Here is a 25,465-nt window from a genome sequence, read left to right on the forward strand (position 1 = left end):
ACAATATAATGAAACCGTTCGGAAAAACAGAGAGGTGCTCAAACGATTGGTTGATGTTGTGATTTTTAGCTACTCACGAATTACCATTCCGAGGACATTCTGAGGGTGAAGCTTCTTTGAACAGGGGTGCTTCTTTGGGTGCATTGAACTTACTCGCCACTTACGATGCGACGTTAAGTACACACCTAGAAATATCGACCGTGTTTCGCGGAACTTCAAACAGGATAGAAAATGACTAAATAAGGGCTGTCAGTGATGTAGTTTTAGAAAAAGTGAAGTCAGATATAAAACAAGCTATTTTTGTTGCCCTTCTTCTTGACGAGACTTCAGACATAATGAATTTGTCTCAGCTATCAACCACTCTGAGATACGTTGATTCTGAAAGTGGTAAAGTTCACGAAAGGTAAATTTCTTTCACTGATGTCAGCGCAGATCGAATAGTCAGTGGTTTGCTTGAACATCTGTAAAACATTGTTACTGAGTTTGACTTAAACTACAGGTTGGTTGCACAAACGTTCGACGGAGCAGGTGTGATGGCCGACCACACAAGTGGATTAAGAAACAAAGTACAAAAACTATTTCCGAGGCCACATTTATCCAATGCTTTAGTCACAAGCTTAATCTGATTTTGTCACAGTCAGTTTCCTGTGTCAAGGAATGTAGAATATATTTTCAGACCTTAGCGGGATTAGGAACATTTTTCCACAAGTTCTCTAAACGATCTCATGAAATGAAAGAATTTACAGCAAAGAGGATGCCTAGAAATACTCCTACACGGTGGAATTTTTCATCTCGTCTTGTTCACACAGTGAAAGAACAGTTAACTTCATTCCTTGAATTCTTTCGGATTGTTTTAGATGAAAGATCAAACTGGTACAGTATACAATAGTAGCGGTACAATGCCTCATGAAATTTCTAACTAGCATTGAAAATTCCTTTTTTTACTGATTTTAGCAACATTTTTACTTTCACTGATATCGTTTTCAAAGTCCTTCAATCCAAGCATTTAGACGTCCTATATTGCTCCCAGAATGTTCAGGAAATCAAAAGAGAGATACTAAACCTCGGGAATAAGTGCGACGTAACTTGGTCCGAGACTCTGGTCTATCATGGTGTCGAAGACTCTCTACCAACTAAATGAAAATATAGGGAAGAAGATCCAATAATTTCAAGGAAATTCCTATACCACTCGATTCTTTACCACATTATTGTACAATTAGACTAACGATTCGGGTCATTAAACCAATTACAGTGTTTGTTTTTGATTTTGAAGTAAAGGAACTTGGTGCCTTCTATACTTTATTGCATTAGATATGTCTTAATGATGCGATATCACAACTTGATGACGGACATGACTGTTGCATGCGTAACCATTTTTCAACAATACAGAATCATCTGACCAATTGGAAATAGGCTTAGAAAGTGCCAACTTCAATTAATGAAATAATTTTACAAAAATGAAAAGTCTCTTCATAACATCTTGCCCCCCTTGAAAGGAGTTCTTTCAACTAAACTATTATAACATTGTAATCTTATACCTATTGTAAAAACACTTATTCTGAACATATGCATTAATACAAAACTCTATACATACATATTTTTATCATTAAAAGAAAATAATATTGAAATTATATCTTTGATGAAAAATAACACAAAGTTAAAGATATCACAGGAAATCTTGAATTCAGTTCTCTTTGTCATCCTCTTCAATGGGAAGAGGGCATATTTTCTTGATGCTTCGGGTAAAAGTTCCACCAGCCGTCCGAACGGTGACAACCCTCACCTCACCATCTTGTCCAGGGTGAACTTGAACTATCCTACCTCTGGGCCACTCTAGAGGAGGGATGTTGTCCTCAATTAATAGCACCAAAAAATCAACATCAATACGTCGATTAGTATCATGCCACTTGACGCGTTTTTGCAATTCCTGCAAGTATTCTCGCTGCCATCTCTGCCACAACCGCTGCCGAATTTTCTGCAAGTGCTGCCAACGTGACAAGCGGTTATCGGGTTCTCTCAACAAATCCCTTTGCACGGGTTGCACGATCGAGTCACTTAGAAGAAAATGTGCTGGTGTTAAGACTTCTAAATCATTTGGATCATTTGGCAAGGGAGGAAGGGGACGTGAATTTAATACCGCCTCTATATCGCAAAGAATAGTGTAGGTTTCTTCGAAAGTTAGCACACGTCCCTGTGTTTCAGTCAGCAAATGTCTTTTCATCATCTTTACAGCTGCTTCCCACAATCCCCCAAAGTGGGGTGACCGGGGAGGAATGAAACTCCACTGTATCTGCTGCTGTGCGAGTGAGGAGGTAATGGTCGTTGACCCCTTTTCCGAAAAGGATTGGATATCTTGTAGTGCGTTCGCTGCTCCAATGAAATTCTTCCCATTATCAGAGAAAAGCTGCTTGCACAAACCTCTTCTCGCCGTAAAGCGTTGCAATGCAGCTAAGAAAGCTTCGGTCGTTAGCTCCGACACCAACTCCAAATGCACTGCCTTGGTACTGAAGCATGTAAATACAGCTACGTAACTCTTGTAAGTATGAATGCGGCCCCTTCTGTGGCTTTCTCTTACAGATATTGGACCTGCATAGTCCACTCCTGTGGTAACAAAGGGTCGAACAACTAACGTAACCCTTTCTTTTGGTAAATCTGCCATGCGTACCTCTGGAACTGTAGGATGGTAACAAAAGCACTTCAGACACCTCTTGACAATCCTTTTCGCTTCTCTTCTGCCACTGATAGGCCAATATCGTTGTCGAGTTGCATGTAGCAGTTGCTCTGGGGGACAATGCTTCAGACGACGATGTTCATTTTCCATGATCATTCTGGTGATGTGATGATTTGCTGGTAGAAGCACAGGATGTCTCTGTTCTGATGTTAGCTCAGAAAAACGAAGCCTTCCTCCAACCTTAATCAATCCGTCACTATCCAGAAACGGACTGAGTGACTTTAGAGAACTCTTCTTTGGGAGGTCTTGATTATTAATTAAGCAATGTAGTACTTGAGGGAATGCTTCTAATTGTGTCCATTTGACTACCTGCTTCTCTGCTTTACAAGTTTCTTGTATTTCTAGTGAACCTTTTTTCCTTTCCGATGGTTTGAGTTTGCAGTTATAAATGAATCTTTGACAATATGCTACTATACGGCATAATTTCGGAAATGACGAGAATTTATTCAGTAGAATGCTGGTTGATGTTGCTGTCAACGTAACTGCTGTGACCTTCAGCTCTGATAGTTCTGTTTCGAATTCTTCTGAATGCTCTGGTTGTTGACGTTGTGTGCGAAGCCAAGAAGGTCCACTCCACCACAGCTTTTTGTCTTCGAGTTCTGCTGAAGTAATTCCTCTTGAGAGAAGATCAGCTGGATTTTCAGTCGAAGGAACATGCTTCCAGGTGGTTGAATCAGTGGCTTCTTGAATCTTTGCAATCCTGTTTGCCACAAATGTCTTCAGCAGCCTTGGCTCAGTGTTGATCCATCCCAAAACAATTGTACTGTCACTCCATAATCTGATCTGACCAATTTTTTCTTTCAAAGCACTCACTGTTGTTTTGACAAGTTGTGCAAGAAGAAGGGCTGCCTCCAATTCGAGTCTTGGCAACGAAATGGTTTTTAAAGGAGCTACTTTCATCTTCGCACAAAGTAAATTGGAAATGTAGATACCACTTTGCGTTTGACAAACTGCATAAATGCATGCTCCAAAAGCCTTCTCTGAAGCATCACTAAATCCAAACAAATCAAAAGAGCCAGAGCAATTCCCAGGATTTATGTTTCTCATAATTCTGATGTTGTTCAGTCTTTCTAATGACGTATAGTACTCGTTCCAAATCTGAAGGTGCTCTCGAGACAATGGCTGATCCCATTCAAATCCATCAACAACTTCCCTTTGATCAGTACTGGACCCACGAGTCCTAGTGGATCAAAAATCTGTGCGATTTTGGAGGCGACTTCTCTTTTGGATCTTGGTGACTGCTTTGTCAGCTCAACTCGAAACTGAAGGCAATCTTGTGCTGAGTCCCAGAGGAGTCCAAGAGTCTTACTAGCTTCACCTTTGTCTAAAACCAGTAAAGTCCCTTCGTCGCTTTTGCTCTCCAAATCCTGCAAGATCTCTTTGCTGTTGGACCTCCATTTCCTCAAATGCATTCCACCACTCTTGAGTATATTTTGTATTTGCCGCCGTAGCCCGATCACGTTTTCTAGAATGTCTCCACCACTTAAGCAGTCATCCATATAAAAATCATCACGAATAGCCTTTGCTGCTGCTGGAAATTCATTTTCATGAAGAGTAGCCAATTCATTTAAGCATCTCATGGCATGGTAAGGTGCTGATGCTGTTCCATATGTTACTGTATTCAACTGATAAATCCTCACAGGGGCTGAAGATTCCTCTTTCCACAAAATCTGCTGGAATGCTCGATCTTCAGGATGGATGAGGATTTGCCGAAACATCTTTTCCACATCTGCCGTCATGACGTACTTATGGCTGCGAAATCTAAGTACAATGTGAAAAAGATCTCGCTGTAAATTAGGTCCTGTCATGAGCTTGTCATTGAGTGATGTCCCGAGTGATGTTTTTGCCGAGGCATCAAATACCACTCTGACCTTTGTGGTGTCACTATCTGGACGTACCACTGGTTGATGGGGTATGAAGTATGAATTTGGTACATCTTGATTTTGGTTTGTTTCAATCAAGCTCATATGCCCTAGTTTTTCATATTCATCCATGAAATCTGCATAAGCTGTCTTGAGTTCGGGGTGTCTGTTTAACCTCTTGACTAATGATTCTAGTCTGTTTAGTGCGTGCTTTCTTGATTCTCCGAGGATGACATCTGGCTTGATAGGGAGCCTTACGATGAATCTACCTGTTGTATCCCTCGAAGCGGTGTCCGTGAACTGTCTTTCACATATTCTTTCTTCTGATGTGTAATGTTGAATCTCCGGAATTGCTTCTTGTTTCCAAAATTTCTCCATCTGATCTGATAATTGTTGATTGCTAATTTTCATGCATGTTGTTGTTGATCCTTGTTTGTTCTCAAAAACTTCACCACCTATAATCCAGCCTAATCGGGTGTTTTGCAGAGCTGGTTGTCCTTCAGCTTCATTCTTGGGTGGACCTATGACTATTTTCCAATAAAGTCCAGCACCAATTAACATGTCGATGTCTCCAGGCTTGTTGAATGTGGGGTCTGCCAAGCGAATATCCTTTGGAATAATAATCTTGTCCTTCTTGATCTCCAACTGTGGCAATCGTCCTGTTATAGTTGGCAAAACTAGAAATTCTGCTTCCACCTCAAATCCGTCATTCCTTGAAGCGAGATGTACTCTCGTGATCCTTTTTGTTTCCACTTTGGAACAATCTACTCCAATGATCTGTGTGTTTGTCTTGACATTCGGTAAACCAAGTTTCTTATACAGACCTTCCTTTATTAGATTCGACTGAGATCCCGGATCCAGTAAGGCTCGGCATGTCATTCTTCTTCCGTGAACATCTTTCACATCAATTAAAGCTGTTGACAAAAGTATTTGTGATGTTATTCCTTTCACCAAGTTCACATTGAGTGAAGCAAGTGAATGCTGAGATTCGAACACAGGTTTATGGCACTTGATCTTCTTTGAGATTTTGTTTCTGTTTGTCATCTTCCTCAGCATGTAAAAGTGTGTTGTGAGGAAGTCCGCATTTCTTGCATTTCGATCCTCTGCAATTTTTTGCAATATGTCCTGGTTTCAAACAGTTATGACACTGTCCTTTTTCTCGAAGCAGTTTTCTTCTGTCTTCAACTGATCGTTTAATTAATTCTTCACATGTAAAAATGGGGTGACTTCCACCACACAGATTACAGCTTCCCTGAGTCGTCGTCATAACAACTTTCTTGCTAGGTTGTTTGTCCTTCGGATTTGCCTTTGTGTTCAATGCCTTGGTTTTGTTATGATTTAAAAGCATGTATGATTGGGAACGCTCAGTTAAAAATTTCAAGAAATCATCCAATGTTGGCATCTTCTCTGGAGTGTTGCCTTTCACCCTTTCCTGCCAGTCTCTTTGCTCAATGAAATCCAGCTGCTTCTTTGCTAGATGAATAACCAATGTGTCCCAATATTGTACAGGTTGCTTCATTGCTTTTAATGAAGCCATGTGAGTTTGAATATGAAATTGTAATTGCCTGAGTGATTCAGATTTGTTCTCTTTAAAAACTGTAGGAAACTTGAAAAGTTCATCTAGATGTGTCTCGATTATCATCATTTGATTATCGTATGTATCTACAAGCAAGTTCCACGCACTTGTGTAGTTTTCTTCTGAAATGGTAAAACCTTGAATGACTTTGCGTGCCTCGCCCTGCAGAAGACCGATCAGATACTGATATTTTTGGATATTTGTTAGTTGAGTATCATTATGAATGGTTGACTCAAAACTGTTCTTAAAAAGCAACCATTTTGTGAATTCGCCGTTAAATTCCGGTAATTTAATTTCTGGTAATTTATGTATTCTTCTGTTATTATGTTGTGGAACTTCCTGTTGATGAACGGCGTTGTTTACTGCCGTGTTCATTTGAGCTAGTAAATTATTTTGAACATCCTCTGCTTCATCTAATATCGTTTGCAGTTGTGTAACTGCGCGGAAATAAATAGATTCAAATAGCTCTCGCTCTCCCTCACATTCCTCTTCAAACTGTAGGGCAGCTATTTCATCAGTTATCTCCGTTTCCTCTATTTTCATTTGTACTTCTTCAAAAGAATTCCATAGCTCTTCACATTTTTTAATTCTAACCTTCGCCTCCGATTTTGACATGTCAGCTGTAATCGACTTTATTATTCTTGTTAACGTGCCCTTTACTCGACCACGCGATTGTTTCAATTTCGTTAGTTGCGACATATTGAAATTAAGGTTATGCTGTGTGAAAGTTCGAAAGGATTGCGTGAAGGTTATGTATAAGTTCAAAGGAATCGTGTTGCTGAATTGAGGTTATATGACAAAGGAATTTGGATCTTTTATATTTATGACAACAGGAGGATCAAAGGACTTCAATTATCATTTTCTTATTATTATTATGTTGATCGGTGCATGTGCATGTTTGTTACAAAAACATGCGCTAAAAGAAAGGCTAGAATCTAAGAGTACCGTATGTATAGCAAGGATGGTGTATATGTCAAAGAGACTCACGCTCTCACGGAGATTCTTGCCTTGAGCGGCTAAGAGAATGTAAAACTTGAAATCTTGTCGCTACTTCTTTGGATGTACTAAGTACGAAAGCTCGAATCTTACTTGCCTGATTACTGATTTATGCTGCAATCCGTTGAAGTTGTTGGCCTCAGCGGTCTGATCTTCGTTATGAACGAGAATGCAATATCCGTGAATGATTCCACGAATTCGAGATGTGTTGTATTTTTGCTCCGATGCTTAACCTCAATTGCGACGCATTGTTTTCACTTCTGGATTTCACTTTTCATGATCTTGCTTGTATTGAACATCTCAGGTTATTGAGAGCCGTGCTGTTGGGCGCCAATGTTTGTTTTTGATTTTGAAGTAAAGGAACTTGGTGCTTTCTATACTTTATTGCATTAGATATGTCTTAATGATGCGATATCACAACTTGATGACGGACATGACTGTTGCATGCGTAACCATTTTTCAACAATACAGAATCATCTGACCAATTGGAAATAGGCTTAGAAAGTGCCAACTTCAATTAATGAAATAATTTTACAAAAATGAAAAGTCTCTTCATAACATACAGTTTACATCCTTATTGGATCCTCTGAAGTATGAAACGTACTAAGGTACTTTTCCTCATTCTGCTTTTGAAAATATTTAGCTGTCCTATAAAGTCTTGTTTGATTTTATCCGATTGAAGAATGAACTTACTGTGCTGTATTATTTTGACGAATTTTATGGTCAACACCCTCATCAGTTAGTGTGTTCCCTGAAAAGCAAACAATTAGATGCAGCCCTGCCTGAAGTGTACAAGTTGGGTTTGCTTATAGTAACTGTTCCAAGCACAACAGCGTTAGTTAAAAGATAGTTTTCAGCTCTCAGGAATATTAAGACTTATCATAGGGCAACACAGAGACAAGAGCGACTTTCAGACTTGGCAGTTCAGTCCATAGAAGAGGAAGTTCTGCACCAACTGAAAAGCACAGACACATTTTATGATAATGTCATCACAACATTCACAAAACAAGAGAGGCGACTAGATTTTACCTTCCAGTATACTCAAAGCAACAAAAAATATTGCGGAGGAACATCATGCATAGTTTTGTTAGTAGTGGAGCATACAGTGGACAGTATAAGAACTTCTGACGAAAACGTAGCAAGTAAGTTACTATCAATTTTGACATAGGCCTATCTGTACAATGTAATATGAATGATGCTGTTGCATCAGTGTCAGAGGTACTTCAAGTCGGCTTCCAGGCTGAAGGGCGAAAAGTGTAACAGGTCAGAGAGTTTTCTGATACATACATAAGAGATCAAGGAGATTTTTAACATAATAGTGACGGGTAATTCATGAATTATACGTGATTTGTACTAATCTATGCACTTTGATATAGGAAACTGAATAAAACAACAATTATCAGACATAAAACGTAACAATGACACGCTTGTTTCCGTTTTTTACGGATTATGCACTGTCATTAGAAATAAATAAGCTATTACTATACATCTCAGTGAGTTAATTGCAGCTTTAAAATATATATAGATTTTTTAAATCTACAGAAGTGACGTCACTAGTTATTTAGTGTTTCCCGAAAAGCCAATGATTTGACATGATACCTTACGCTCTGGTTAGAAGTTCTTACATTTTCATGATAATACAGAAGTCTATATGGTTACAGCTTGATTACATTCTTTTATATATTGACGTACGTTAAATTGTACTTCCTACGTCAGGTAATTAGTACGTCCTACTTTGGACAGCATACCCACTTTTCGAAACCACCGCACGCCACTGACATCCACACACAGAAGGAAATTCACCCTTCATTAGAAATCCCGTCGCTATATTAAGTGGATTATTAGGCCAACGTACTGTTAGGAAATATTACATTTACTATAACATCTACGAGTTTGGTAACAGTTCTGCAAATAATTGATTTTGATGTCTCATGCATTGCTGCTACACCGTGCAAGCTGGGCACTATTTATTAACCAATTTATATAAGCATATAAGAATTTGTTCTTTTTCGGAAAGGAATTGACTTCTTTTTGTTACATGTTTCAATAAATGTCCGATCATTTCAAAAATATAGTGAGCCTGTGTTGGGGTAATACGAAATCACTCGCGAAAGTCCGTCGAAGTGAGGTTATGAAAATTAATCTCGTCTTTGTACGTTCTCTTATTGGATTCTTCATCACTGTCCTCACATGATGCTAATAAAAGCTCACGTAACGCGTTTATATCACTAAACAAAATTCTACGCCGAAAAAACGAGTGTACATACTTGTTAATTAACATATGAAAAGGGAATCATCTCTTTGCAAGATTTATGAAAACTTTTCACTTCATTTCTTTGCACTTTGCATTTCTGTACCAATGAAGGAACATAACAGGCTTGAAAAGTGAAAAGATTCCTAACTTTTCACTTTGCAAGCTAAATCTGAAAAGTTATGGTGGTACAAAATCTGAACTGAAAAATGTAAAGTGCAAAGTGAAAAGTTGCAAAGTTCGTTCCTGGAATAGGCCCCAGTACGCTAATCATTCAACCATGGAGCCGGGCACTTCACTCAGTGAAAGAGGGGTCGAAAAAAGCGAACAGATGTTTCGGCTTATCCTTAGACACTCGACCGTTTCTGTGAAAATGACGGTCCAAGTTACCGTCGTGGTTTACGTATCTTTTAGAGCGTACGGAGTTCAACTTATGCGGTGGCGCAGCACTTATCGCCCCGGCTTTACAATTTTGCGCCCCGTCTTCAAATCCCGATAATAGCTGTTTTTTTGTAGTTGTTATTTAATTTATATACTTATGTCCATTGACGATTACTACACGGATGTTTCTTATCAGCTTCGCGGACACAAGGACGTTATGTTGATTGTAGAATTACAGCTAGGTTTCAGAAGTGTTATGTATTAATTTTCATAATCCGTTTACTTTCCAGGACTGGTTTTTCCCTCGGACTGAGCGAGGGATCCCACCTCTACCGCCTCAAGAGCAGTGTCTTGGAGCGTGAGACTCTGGGTCGTGGATTACAACTGGGGAGGAGGACCAGTACCTCGCCCAGCCGACCACAGCCGCTATGCTGAACAAGGGCCTTGTGGGAGGATGGAAGATTAGAAGGGATAGACAAGGAAGAGGGAAGGAAGCGGGCGGGGCCTTAATTTAGCTACCATCCCGGCATTTGCCTGGAGGAGAAGTGGGAAACCACGGAAAACCACTTCGAGGATGACTGAGGAGGGAATCGAACCCCCTCTACTCAGTTAACCTCCCGAGGCTGAGTGGGCCACGTTCCAGCCCTCGTGCCACTTTTCAAATTTCGTGGTAGACCCGGGAATCGAATCCGGGCCTCCAGGGGTGGCAGCTAATCATACTAACCACTACACCACAGAGGCGGACGTTATGCATTTATTATATGTTGTTGTTGTCGTTGTTTGAGTCATCAGTCCATAGACTGGTTTGTGCAGCCCTCCATGCCACCCTATCCTGTGCTAACCTTTTCATTTCTACTACCTATTGCATCCTACATCTGCGCTAATCTGCTTGTCATATTCATACTTGGTCTACCTCTATCGTTCTTACCGCCTCTACTTCCCTCGAAAACCAACTGCACAGGTCTTAAGATGTGTCCTATCAATCTATTCCTTCTTCTTGTCAAAGTTAGCCAAATCGATCTCCTCTCACCAATTCGATTCAGTATCTCTTCATTCGTGATTCGATCTATCCATCTCACCTTCAGCATTCTTTTGTAACACCACATTTCAAAAGCTGATATTCTCTTTCTTTCTGAGCTAGTTATCGTCCATGTTTCACTTCTATACAATGCCACGCTCCAGATGAAAGTCGCCAGAAACATCTTTCTAATTCTTATATCAATGTACGAAGTGAGCAAATTTCTTTTCTTAAGAAAGCTCTTCCTTGCTTGTGCTTAGTCTGCATTTTATGTCCTCCTTACTTCTGCCATCGTTAGTTATTTTACTACCCAAGTAACAATATTCATCTACTTCCTTTAAGACTTCATTTCCTAATCTAATATTACCTGCATCACCTGCCGTCGTACGACTGCACTCCATTACTTTTGTTTTGGACTTATTTATTTTCATTTTGTACTCCTCACCCAAGACTCCGTCCATACCATTCAACAACTTCTCCAGATCGTCTGCAGTCTCAGATAAAATAACAATATCATCAGCAAATCTCAGGGTTTTGATTTCCTCTTCTTGGATTGTGTTTCCCTTTCCAAATTCCTCTTTGATTTCCTTTAATGCCTGTTCTATGTAAACACTGAAAAGGAGGGTGGGTGGGGGAACAGACTGCAGCTTTACCTCACTCCTTTCTTTATATATAAATGTGGTATTTTTCAGAGATTACAAGTTCATTGTTAAGTTAACGCTTCAGGGAGATACGCTGAATTCCCTTGGATGACACCGAACGTAGAAACATTTGAAACAGCAATTTCGCACACCTCGAGCATCGCGCGAAGGCAGGCTTGCCATAGTTACATTTCTGGGTGGGAATGCCACTTGGAAAAGAAATGTCGTTAACATTACTGAAGATTTCACGTGTTGGCAATAAGTCTGCGACAAATTACGCATATCGGATTTTTTCAAACACTGGCGCTTGCAATATATTACGAATCAATGCATGGATTTTTCGTCGCGTCTAGTCGTGATATCCCTTTGCTGTGCAATGAGTGTAGGACAATTGATTGATGTTTTAAAATGATTTACCAGACAGAACAACGCCAATCAATGTAAGAATTATAGGACAATTAGTTTTATATGTCATAACACTAAGGCTGTGCCCAGAATAGTGCTAAGAAGAATAGAAAAGAAAATAGAGGAGAATATAGGAGAAGATCAGTTCGGATTCAGGAAAAGAAGAGGAGTCAGGGATGCAATTGGGTGTCCGCGGATGATGGCAGAAAGGTTGTTGGAAGTAAATAGAGAAATAGGCCTATACGGTATGTTTGTTTTGTTGACTGGGGAGAAGCATTTGACAGAATTGACGCTGTTACTAGGGTACGGTACATGTTACGCGTAATCCGTTACGCTGTGAATCGCCGGCAACTTATCACTGTTGAAGAGAAGTCGTCTGTTTATTAATGTGTATGTTCTAATATTCTTGTACTGTACAGCAGTTGTTACTGAAGATTTTGATGTTGTGGTGTGCAGCGATAGCCTACAACACAGCATGACTTGTACTGATACATATATTTGATATGATGTTTACCTGTGCTTGGTTTTGTTATTTACCTTTTGTTTCTTAAGCGCATTTTTTGTCACATTTTTACCACTTCTTCACAAGCGCATTTAATTGTTTCCATTCTTTTCGTGGGGCGATATGACGGCACAGTAGCACCCGGCGTTGCCTGGGCAGGGGACAGATGGGCAAATGTGGTGACATTAGACGAAGCATATGTGTACCTTAGTGATTGTAACAAACCCCGCTCGATTTACTACCGCCATAGAGACAGCAAATATTATCAAACATGATATAAAGATTGTCAGGAAAGTTTTCCAAGGGATTTCATGATCATCGCTAGATACTGCTACTGTACAATGATAAGTTAACCATTCGCCGTGTCCCTAATAATGTGAAGGTGAACTCTACATACTATCAGCAAGAGGTTTTAACACCCATTTACAACACAGATATCCCAGCACTGTATGGGAGGGCGAAAAATCAGTTATGGGTACATCAAGATAAAGCATCCAGCTACACCTCTCGTTCGGCTCGTCTGTTCTTAGAGAGAATGGAGATGGAAACTGGAATCTGTGCATTCCTTTTGCTGACATTGTGAAGGCACCGTGGACTTCTGTGTATTTGGACTCCTAAAAGGGCTTTAGGAAATAGACGTCCACGCACTATCAATGGCCTCTGAAAAGCCTGTCAGGAGGAGTGGGATGCGATACACATGCTAGCTCTGCGAAAAAGTCTGTTGCAATGGAAATTACTTTGTCAGCCTGTAGCTAGAAATGCTGGCTTTTCAATTGAGCAGGATGGCTTTTCATAAGCTAAGTACCCTTCAAACATCATCCCCAGAGATCTCGAACAAACTTCTGTACTGTTAAACTGTTGCTGTTTAGTTGTTCACTGTATTTGATTGTGTGAATTACTGGAGTCGAACCAAGAAACAGTCATCGTGTGTTGTGTGGCCAGTAGCCTGTGTTCAGACCTACAGACATGGACAAAAGTATTCATACCCCAACCCATCCGAAACAAAATGCTTTGTTGCTGGACCAATACGGAGTACAGGTCAAAATTACAAACCCAAACGTATACCTTGTACAGTAGTGTACATTAAAAAGCACAAAATAAACTGGAAGTAAATAACAGTACATATCAAAGCAACAAATTCGTACTCCTTGACACTACTTGTCTGGACATAAGTATTCATACCGTATCCTAGAAGAGTTCACAACTCAATGAAGAAACAGATATTACCAACTCGATCAGTAGCGCGTTTGTTTGCCTTTCCTGTATAGTATTTCTTTTAACCTGCTGGGCATTGAGAACACCAGTTTCCGAGTTAGTTCAAATAAAATGTTTCCCCATTCTTGTTGTAGTAACTGTTTAAAGTGTGCTTTACTTGTTATGTGGTGTTTTCTTAGTCTCGACTCCAGTTCACTCCACAGATGTTCGATGGGGTTGGTATACGGCGATTGGGGAGGTGTTTCTAGTGTGTGCGGCGTGTTGCAGAGTACCCACAAACGAACAATTTCTGCCGTATGTTTGTGGTCATTGTCGTGTTGGAAGTAAAACTCATTTGCAATCCCAAGCTTTTCGGCGCTTTTGCGAAAGTTTTCTTTCAGGATGTTCAAATATTGAAATCTGTCCATCCGCTCGATAAATACCAACTCCCCGACACCTGAAGCGGCCATTGAGCCCCACACCATAACCCCACCCCCGCCGTGCTTCACAGTGGTAACGAGGTTCTGCTCATCGAGCTTTGTGTTACGGCGTCTCCAAACTAAAATGCGTCCATCACTTCGGAAAATATTAAATTTACTCTCATCTGTAAACATCACTGTTGACCAAAACGCATTATCTTTCGCCACAGATTATTTTACAAATTGTAGTCTCTTCCGTCGATTCACTTTCGTTATGTGCGGTTTCTTTCTTGGGACCCTAGATCGATACCCAGACGATGAAGGACCCTCCTTACTGTTTTGTGTGACACTGCCTGATGGAAATATTCTGCCAGCTGCGATGCTATTGGGGAAGATGTAGTGTGTGGTTTATTAATTGTGGTTACTATGGACCTTTCTTCTCGTGCGGTCAGTTTCTTCGGACGTCCACTTATTTTCTTGCTTATAAGAACATCCTGTCCTTTTAACCTTTGTATGATGCTTTGCACAGTTGGTTTACTTCTTCCAATTATGTTTCCGATCACGGAATACGATTTTCCTTGCTGGTGAAGGCGTAGAATAAGTTGTCTCTTTTCCTCGCCATTGGACAAGTACCGTCTCTGACCAGCTGATCAGTCCATCCCTGTCTGCATCTACTATACAACCAATGTCACGGAACAACACAGGTTTCTGTTTACTCGTGCAAACCCCATTTTTGCACGTAAGGTATGAATACTTATGTCCAGACAAGTAGTGTCATGGAGTACGAATTTGTTGCTTTGTTATGTACTGTTATTTACTTCCAGTTTATTTTGTGCTTTTTAATGTACACTGCTGTATAAGGTATACGTTTGGGTTTGTAATTTTGACCTGTACTCCGTATTGGTCCAGCAATAAAGCATTTTATATTGGATGAGTAGGGGTATGAATACTCTTGTCCATGTCTGTAGCTGTCTGAGTGCATCAGCAGTGTGTGTGACTGGACTTGCGAGCATGAGTGGAAGTAAGGCAAGCCTGTCGATCAGGATTATAGCCTCTTTCAGATCAACACTGTCCCGCTGGAGTCCTGCTGCGAGAGACATGTAAACAGCCCGCAATTAGTGAGTGTGATCATTCGTGGCTAAATAGAATTACAGTATATGTGTGTGTGCATTTATTGGGTCATCCAGAGATAAATTAGAGTGATACCGACAGTGTTTTATTCGTAACAGTACAGTTCCGGTTTTAAAAAGCAGCGTGGTTTGAAGTACAAGACACATACTACATATTCTTTCACGTGCTCCGTTTAGTCATTCACCTTAGTGAAAACCATCTTCAGAAAGTAATTGAGGAGGAAAACTTAGATGGGCCACCCAATATATAAGCTGACTTACTGAAAGCTCGGCTTGAGTGAAACTAACACTTAATCATCTGAGGAAATTACAGAACTGAGGTGGGGGTGGTCTGAACTACAAACTCTGTTATTTGTACTTACATAGGTTTAAAGCCAGCCTTTTCAGTGATGTTTGTAGTATTCATCCAGTTCGTAATCGTAAGTGTAGAAGAAGTTATTGACAGACCCAATACTCATATTACAGCTGCATTAAAGAAGATTTTGGCTATGGCAGAAACATGAATGGGTGCCATCCTGTCACCAGCCTCAGCAGAAAAATCTGCAATAGCACAAGACAAGAGTTGTACAGCGTGCTTCAGTTACAAACAGCTCAGTAAGTTGGGTGGTCTAAAGCTGCCCTGCCATGGCGGTAGTGATGGGTGCTGGGTGGCTCACTCGCGAACCAGACCTTTTGAGCGGTTCTTCTTGAAATCATGCTCAAGAACGGACTAAAGGACGTAGTCTGGGCAGGTCATATAGTGATAATGGATCTCATGAGGTGGACGAGAGTGATAACTGAATGGTACCGCGTAGACATACAGCGAGGAAGGTGACGCCCTTCAACCAGTTGCTCTGATGTCCCGGAATGGGTTGCGGTACCAATTTGGATGAGGGGTTCACGTGACACAGGAATATTTCCAAAAAGTTGTGGAAGGCCTTTACCGCAGAAGGGAACTGAAAGGGCTAGAAAATAAGAGAAATATTCTTAAAATATGTCATACTTCCAAATTTCCCTTATTATTGCCGATTTAAACGAATCTTCCCTACACATATTTTTATATAGATTATCATGTTGTTACCAGGGGCGCCGACTTCCAGGGTGCTACGGTGCTAGAGCACCCCGCAGAACGTGTGTGGGGGTGACCAGCAGCCCCCCACAAACAGGAAACAGAAGGGTAACAAAATAAGTAGTAACAAAAGTCCGTAACAAAAAACAAAACTTAATTGAACCTCGAATCGATCATTTTCACCAAACGATGGACTGTTGACGGACGGTTGCGCAGTAGACTGGCGTGGTCGTGACGTCACTGGACTCTCCCTCCATTACGTAATTGTTAATACCAGTTTATACACTTTGGTGCCAGTGTTTTCATTCTAAGCAGTGAAGTTCGGTCTGCGATCTACACATTATTTCTTTAATTATTGAATTAGGCTACTTTGGAGGTTTACCAATGTTGTAAATGTCCGTGAACTCGTGCGTATCGTTCGTGAGTGAAGTGAATTTCAGTGTACTGTATATGTCGGGTATGTGCTGTTAAAATGGCGTGCTGTGCGGTTGCAGGCTGTACAAATCATCCCAACAAAGGAAAGAAATGTAAGTTGTCCTTTTATAGGGAAGGTTTCACTATTCTGGCTTTCAAAGTAGGTCTGCAATATTTACAAAAGCCCACAAATAAAATAATAAAACGAATAGTTTTATGCAATATTGTACTTGTTTTCATGTGAAAATATCATATTACAACGTAAACGTACTTGTGATAAGGAAAATAAGTAGACTGGAGTCCACTGACGTCACATGTTCCTGGCCGGCTGCGTGTGACACCTACCGTCCCTGTTCGTAGGAACATTCTTTATATGCGAGAAGTAGAAGTTCCACAAAGATTTTAAATTTTTTGCTAAAGACTTAAGACTCCCAGTTTTTCATTTATTATTATAGTAATAATAAGCGCCAAACTTGAGGCAAATACTTTTAAAAACTCAAGTTTGGTATAATTTTACGAGAAAACTAGGCTAAAGCTTAAGATTTTAGAGAGCAAGTTTATTTTTCTTCAGCTTCCATCCTTTTAATTCACATTTATTTAAAATGTAAAAGCTCTTACTTTTCATGATTTTTTTTATTTCGTGTGGCTATTTCTAGCCGAGTGCAGCCCTTGTAAGGCAGACCCTCCGATGAGGGTGGGCGGCATCTGCCATTTGTAGGTAACTGCGTGTTATTGTGGTGGAGGATAGTGTTATGTGTGGTGTGTGAGTTGCAGGGATGTTGGGGACAGCACAAACACCCATCCCCCGGGCCACTGGAATTAACCAATTAAGGTTAAAATCCCAGACCCGGCCGGGAATCGAACCCGGGACCCTCTGAACCGAAGGCCAGTACGCTGACCATTCAGCCAACGAGTCGGACACTTTTCATGATTAAAACACACCTTCACGTTTTATATGGATTTTATGTCGATTGTACATGGATTTATGTGGACTTTTGTTTGTACTCGTTCATTATTGTTGTTTTCCATCCAATATTGCTCATTCAAGAAAACCTAAAACTTGCATTTTCCTGAAGGCTGAATTTCAACATTTTCCGAAGCGTTTCCTTCTTTCTTAACTCCACTTATTTTCAAAACTCGGCGCCCCTGGTTGTCACCATATCCCTGCTGATCCCTTGTTCTGTGTAAGTTTACAACTTGAGAATGTGTATTCATCACAGCTGTTTAATGAAAGACATTAGTTCATTTGTACTTACCGCTGCTAAGACCAGCACCAGGACGGCAGAGTAAATGAGTATTCTTCGTAGCTCCATGATCCCGCTGGTATGTATGAGATTTAATGCTGGAGAGGTTTTAGCATTCTGGAATTGAAAACAGAACAAAAAATTACTACATGTGATTTCCTTCCATTGGAGTTTCTTTGTGGGGAGAACCCGAAAAACAGATAACTGTCCTTAGCAGGTTACCTGAAATATACACTCTTTAAATCAATTCGTATAAACAATAATATTAATAATGATTATGATTAAAGGCCTACAATTTTTAAATTCTTGTTTTAACCAATTAACTAAGGACTGTCTTTCGAGAATTTCGTTTAGAAATAAATTACTGAGGATTATAGATAACTGACAGGGATTCACTGATTACATTCAGAGCTAATAGCTTTAATACTGAACAGTTGAAACGAAGCCTGTTAATATTCGCATAACACTGGCAATGACAGGTAATTTTCATCTAGATTTCCATCATATTTTTTTTCTTAAAAGGAAATTTGTTTTGTGTGTTTATGAATTTCATTGTTGTTATGTTGTACACATCGTCACAAAACATCAACCTTTGATGGCAACGTATTGTTGAGTTATAGCGATCGTTACCAATAAAAGTGGATATTGAAATGTTCCCATATACACTCATATTCATAAAAACCAGAATACCTTGAAAGACTAGAGATAGGAAGTTCATATTCACAGAGCATGTGCATTAGTATGTTCTGAAAAAATGATTAGCATTCGAACCATGTCAGCCCTCAGGTTCAAGGTCCACATCGATATTTCGACGCACCACCATCGACTGGTAAAATGTGCCTGCGGCTCTCATTGTCACTATAAACCTAAGGTAATGGATCAGTGTGACTTGAGCAGACGCGCAGGATGCCTCGCAGATGTATGCGAGAACCGTACCGTCAAATGAGTGAGTTTGAACGAGGGCGCATTATTGTCATGAGAGGACGTGATGCATTCATCCGGGAAATTGCTGCTCGTGTGGGACGAAGTGTGTTGGCAGAGCAACGGCTGTGTACAGAATGGTTCACAGAAGGCCGTAGAACATGACGAGATGGGTCTGGTCGCACCACCAAGACCCCCCCCCCCCGAGAAGATCGACACCTCATCCGAATGGCATTGCAAGACAGAGCTGCGTCCTCTTCGGCTCTGGCGCAACAGTGGAACAGTTTAACACATCGTACACTATCAGGAGTGACAGTCCGTCGCCGTTTATTACGATCTGGGTTACCGACGCGTCGTCCACTTCTCCGCCTACCATTGACTAATGTGCACAAACATGCTAGACTGCAATGGTGTATGGAACAACGTCACTGGGGACAGGAATTGCAGCAGGTAGTGTTTTCGGACGAATCCAGGTTCTGTTTGTTTGAAAATGATGGCCGCATTTCGGTTCGCCGCAGACAGAGGGAGAGGCATCACATTGACTGCAATCGCACAAGACATACAGCGCCAACTCAAGGCCTTATGGTGTGGGTTGCTATTGGGCATAATCACAAATCACAGTTGGTGCGTGTCCAGGGCACTGTGACCAGTTTGACCTACGTGAATGACATCCTGCAACCCGTAGCCAAACCCTTTCTGCACAACAGCCCAGACGCCATATTTCAGTAGGACAATGCGCGACCACATATTGCTGCACGAACGCGTGCCTTCTTGTTGTCACAGGATGTCAGACTGTTGCCCTGGCCCGCCCGATCACCGGACTTGTCGCCAGTCGAAAATGTGTGGGATATGGTGAAACAACGGGTGCAGCGCTGTGACCGAAAGTCAACCTCCAAAGGTGAACTGTAGAACCAGGTGAATGCAGCATGGATGCCTATACCCCAAGACGCCTTATAAGCGTCGATGCTATCACGCAACCCCCTGTGGGTGGAGGCGGTAAAATAGCATCCACGGTATCCCCTGCCTGTCGTACGGGGTGACTAAAAGGGGTCCCAGGGGCTCTGAAATTTGGAGCGTGGCTTGACGACCAACCACGGGGCCCTTAGCTGAGTCCTGGCATTGCTTCCACTTACTTGTGCCAGGCTCCTCACTTTCATCTAGTCTGTCTGACCTCCCTTGCTCAACTCTTGTTCTTTCCCAACCCCGACGCTATTAGGTTTCCGAGGGCTGGGAGTGTTTCATTTTCACACCCTTTGTGGCCCCTGTCTTTCTTTGTCCGATATCTTCGTTTTTCGAAGTGTCGGATCCCGTCCATTTTTCCGTCTGATTAGTGTTATAGAGAGGATGGTTGCCTACTTGTACTTCCTCTTAAAACAATAATCGTCACCACCATTGCTATCACGTATGGAACAAGTTATCAGTGCCCATGGAGGACCCAGTGCCTACTAGGCAACATGACACATGCTGAACGTAGGTGACTGCGTTTCTGCAGAACATACTAATGAACATGTCCTGTGAATATGAACTTCCTATCTCGAGTCTTTCAAGGTGTTCTCTTTTTTATGAACATGAGTGTAGTTTTCAACGAATCCAAACTATTTAAAAAGGCACTTCAATATTTCGGTGTGAAAATTATACTCAAGCGAATATTACGCGGGTAAATTCGGTTATTTTTTAAGCTTATTCAGAGGATCTACAATGGCTGATCTGAACCTGTAATGTCTGTTGTTGAGGATGATTTTAATCCCACGACGAAAACCAAGCACTCGAGGGAGGATTTAGTAAAATGTAATCAAGGTGCAGTAAAGTAATAATAATTATTATTATTATTATTCTCGTATCAGAAACATACATGTTGTACACAGTTATAATTACTATATTACATTTGCCCAAAACTTGGCCACTTCCAAAGCATTTTTTGATGCTTGATATAGTTCATCTTCTGTGCAGGAGGCTGGACATAGACGACACTGGAGCATATGTTGGACTGTCTGGTCTTCTCCGCAGTCACATTGGATTTTTTCTTGATCTATATAGCCCCATCTTGCCAAATTAACTTTGGATCTGCCAACTCCAGATCTCAGTCTATTCAGGGACTTCCAGGTCATCCATTCTTCATTGTAGCCAGGAGGTAGAGTTTCAGAAAATCTTATCCAACCAGGAGGAAGGTAGGATGTAGCCCTCCATAATTGCAACCTGGCTTTTTCAGTAGTGGTTCTAAGTTCCTTTGAAGTTCTGAGAAAACTCTTCCTTGACTTTAAACGTTGCAGATGCGGTGCATGCCCATATAGAGGGTGGGTCCTTTCCTGTTCCACTGTCTTTCTTTCCTTGTTCGCAGCTATTTCTCTTCGAACAGAAGGAGGTGCTATTCCTGCAAGGTGGTAGAGCCATTCAACTGGAGTGGATTTCAAACAACCTGTTATAATTCTGCAAGTTTCATTGAGAGCTATATCCACCTGTTTGGCATATGTTGAATTATACCAGACAGGACACGCATACTCTGCTGCAGAATAGCATAGTGCCATTGCAGAAGTTCGGATGGTTTCAGGTTGGCTACCCCACTGTGATCCGGCCAGTTTCCGTAAAAGATTGTTCCTGGTGGAGACTTTTGATTTGCAGTTCATGCAGTGCTTCTTGAAAGTAAGAGATCTATCAAGTGTCACTCCTAGATATTTTGGAGACTCGCAGTGTTCCAGTTCGACTCCTGACCATACTATCTTTAACTTGCGAGTGGCTTCCCTGTTTCTCAGATGAAAAGCACACACTTGTGTCTTTGAGGGGTTCGGTTTAAGCTGGTTTGTGCTGTAATATCTAGAAAGATCATTAAGGGCATCCGTGAGGGTGATCTCCACTGTTTCAAAATCTCTTCTCTGAGTGGCTAGGGCGAGGTCATCAGCATACAAGAAGCTACTGCAATTGGGGGCTATGGGTTGGTCGTTTGTGTATATATTGAACAGAATTGGAGCCAGCACACTTCCTTGCGGAAGACCGTTTTTCTGTAGTCTCCATCGACTACGCTGTTCTTGGAAATCAACAAAGAACCTGCGATTCTGCAAAAGAGTGGCGATGAGTCTTGTTAGGTTAAAGTCCTTGGTTAGATTGTAGACCTTCACTAATAGTAGCTGGTGGTTGACAGTGTCATACGCTGCTGATAAGTCAACAAATACCACTCCTGTCACCTTACGAGCCTCAAACCCATCTTCTATAAACTGTGTAAGGTTTAATAACTGTCCAGTACAGCTTTTACCAGGACGAAATCCAGATTGCTGAGGTATAAGTAATGGGTCAATTACAGGTAATAGGCGATTTAAGATCAATCTTTCCAGCAGTTTGTAAAGGTGACATAGTAGCGCAATTGGTCTAAAATTCTTTGGATCATTCCCTTCTTTACCAGGTTTCAGCAAGGCAATCACTCGGCTCTTCCGCCATATCTTTGGAATTTGGTTTCTGCTCAAACAGTTATTGAAGAGTTGGAGAATCCATTTCTTTGTCATTAAGCCAAAGTGTTTAATTTGCTCAGTTCGTATATCATCCAAGCCAGCTGATTTTCCATTTTTACTCTGTTTGATAGCCTTCTCTAATTCTTCCATGCTGAGTGATGATGTTAGGTCGTCGCTCTCTTCATGCTCTTCTCTTTGCAGTTTCGGTTTTTGTGATTTGTGGTTTGCCTTCCCGTTCAGCAGTAACTGATGTGCTATTTGGTTAGCAGTGATATTATGATGTGCGGTGGTCTTGGTTGGATCATTGCTTAGACGTCTCAGAAGTCTCCAAGCTTTATGACTGTCTCTTTTCAGGTCCAAGTTTTCAATAGTTTGTATCCACTGATCCCTTTTGGTCTCTCTAATAGAGGAAATAAGCTTGTTCCCTGCTTCCACAGTTACTTCATTGAAAGGATTTTCTTCAAATAAGTTTTTGTATTCTGCAAGTAGTGTGGCTTGATCTGAAGTAAGCCCGGGGATATAAGATGTTCGACAGCCACGGGGGATAGACATCCTTGAGCATCTCTTTACAGCTGTGGTGAAGGTGTCATAGTAACTGGGTACTGGTTCTATAGCAGATATTTCAGCGTCCAGTAATTCCGCAAATCTTGACCAGTCTGCCTTCTTAAAATTAAACCTCCTCCGAAAGGATACCATCTGAGGTCTTATAGCAGCAAATACTTGGCACATTATTGGTCTATGCTGTGTATTGGGTATTGGGGAACAGACAGATTTTACACATTGTTGGTTGATATTGCTGCTGCCAAATATGAGGTCAGGATTGTAAGCTCTTCTCCACCTGCCACTGTTAAAGGATCCAGGTAGTTTTGCATCATGGATTAAAGTCAGCTGGCTTATTTCTGCCCATTCTTGTACTGCTGTCCCATTCTCATCTTCATGGTCATAGCCCCAGAGAGGACTATGGCTGTTGAAATCACCGATCACAATTTGCACATGCTTGTTTCCGAAATTGGATGGTAGGTTTACAGTGAATTGAGCACCAGGTGGTTTATAAAGGGATGAAATGGTGCAATTAGCTGTTTCTACAGTAAGGATTTCAATGTTGTTTTCCTCTGTGAATGCTGTGGATGAAATCTGGAAATCTGGATGAACAAAAATAGCACTTCCATATTTATCATGAGGTCTTTCAATGGCGAGACGCATTCCATCTATTTTTGGCCTGTGAATATCACAACCTCTATGTGTCTCCTGTATGCACAGTATGTGGCACTGGTGCTTCCTGCATAGTTCTTGTAGCAGTTCTTCTTTGGCTGGTGTAATGCCTTCTATGTTAACAGAGATAATCGTTAACTGTGGCCCTGAAAAGGGCTCAGGTGTGGATGTTTCTGTTGTGAAAGGATCAGCCGTCAGGTTATTCATTCTCTGACGTTGCCCGGGGTACGCCCGATTGCTTTTATTATCTTGATCACAAATCATCGCAATCTTCGGGGAGGCTCCTTTCGTGTACCCCGTAATAATAATAATAATAATAATAATAATAATAATAATAATAATAATAATAATAATAATAATAATAATAAAAATAATAATAATATTATTATTATATTATATTATATTATATTATATTATATTATATTATATTATATTATATTATATTATATTATATTATATTATATTATATTATATTATATTATATTATATTATATTATATTATATTATATTATATTATATTATATTTTGTATAACGCGGAAACGGAAACTGAAAGAATTCTTTAACATCTACTTGTACAATGCGGAAAATATTAGGAACTGATGTAGTCCTATGTACAATATTTGTGTATTTCTGGTGCTGGTATGATCAGTGCCATTGTTTGGACAGACTGACTCACGTGTTTGGAGAGAGTGATAATACGGATGGTGGAACGAATGAAGTGCTCGAAAACACATCGGCAAGAACTTACGACATACCACATTTTCGAATCAGCTACAGCCCTTCTATAGCAGTGAGGAAGGCCGAGAATGAGCAGAGCACGGAAGAAGAAGGAGACGAGCAAGAAGATGAAGATCAAAACAAGATCCGAACCCACGAACAGGTCCACAGTGCTTTTGTGACGTAAAGCAATTTGCCATTACATCTAACTCTTCTTGAACTAATTTACTCGGCTCAGGACTGCATTCAGAAAGACACGACTAGAAAGAAGAGGAAACAAGATCTTTTGTTTGATCTGAGCTTAGTGTTGTGAAGTTCTGGATAGAGTTTTATGTTGGAAGTTTAAGGAGCGTATATCCAGTGTTCTGAAATAGTATCATATAGTGTTGTGATAGTGCCAAAATGATATACTGTGTATCATTCTGTTTGTAATAATAATAATAATAATAATAATAATAATAATAATAATAATAATAATAATAATAATAATAATAATAATAAGAGGGCCCGAGTTGCTCCACACCATTCTTTATTAATAGGTCAGATAACTCGTCTTGATATGCCTGTCGTAGTAGACCTAACATTGTTTCACCTGCACTTTTCAGTGGTTTTCTGAACATTCAGTAAGAGGCGCGTTATGTTATGTCGCAGTTTGTAGTCAGAATCCATCCATTCTGACGTCATCATGCCATCTGTTTGGTAAACATCTATCCAAATGTTCGCTTTTAATCCTGCAGTTCTTGATGTAAAGCTTGGTATTATGTCGTAGAAGGCAATGGTACTTTTAATCGCAGTTTTTCTTTACAGACGGTTGTCTTGTGAGCTCATACGTTAGTCTCGAAGGAGCGTTTTTCGCCAGGCAGAGAAGAACGTTTTTAAGATACATGTCCTTCACTCTTTCTAGTGCAGCTAGGTTATCCATCAATAGGTGTTCCCAGATGTCTAAAGCGTGTGCATGATGGGGTCTGTTTGTACGTAGACATACTCCTTTTCTTAGCAGCATCTATCTAAGATCATTTTATCCTATAATAGTAGGGGCAAAAGATCTTCTAAGGTCGACGCCCCGAATAAATAGCATAAATAGCATTTAAAAAATCCTATAACAGTAATCCTCAACATTCAAAATGCCTCGGTCCCTAATAATATACAAAATTTTCGACGTAACTGTTTTGAAATAGATCATTTTGGGCTTCAGAATCATTTAAGTAAAAGAAATTGGGGAGACATCTTAAACGGCAATGATTTAGATATCAAACTTGTAAATTCGTCAAAACGATTAACCGTTGCTTAAGCCTGTCCACTGTTCAATTGAAATCAAAGGAAATTAAAAGAACAGAGTGGAATATTACGGTTTAGTGAAAT

General features: G+C 40.5%; 1 protein-coding gene across 1 annotated transcript in view; it reads right to left on the minus strand.

Moving 5' to 3' along the window:
- LOC136873332 (uncharacterized) overlaps positions 1-25,465 on the minus strand; it is a 147,451-nt gene that overhangs the window by 33,598 nt on the left and 88,388 nt on the right. Inside the window, exon 2 of the mRNA XM_067146696.2 lies at positions 17,825-17,929. Within this exon, the coding sequence (XP_067002797.1) occupies positions 17,825-17,881 (57 nt within the window). The 5' untranslated portion in view covers positions 17,882-17,929. The remainder of the gene's footprint in view (positions 1-17,824; positions 17,930-25,465) is intronic.

This window comes from Anabrus simplex, chromosome 1 (assembly GCF_040414725.1).
Source record: "Anabrus simplex isolate iqAnaSimp1 chromosome 1, ASM4041472v1, whole genome shotgun sequence".
Lineage (NCBI taxonomy): Eukaryota > Metazoa > Arthropoda > Insecta > Orthoptera > Tettigoniidae > Anabrus > Anabrus simplex.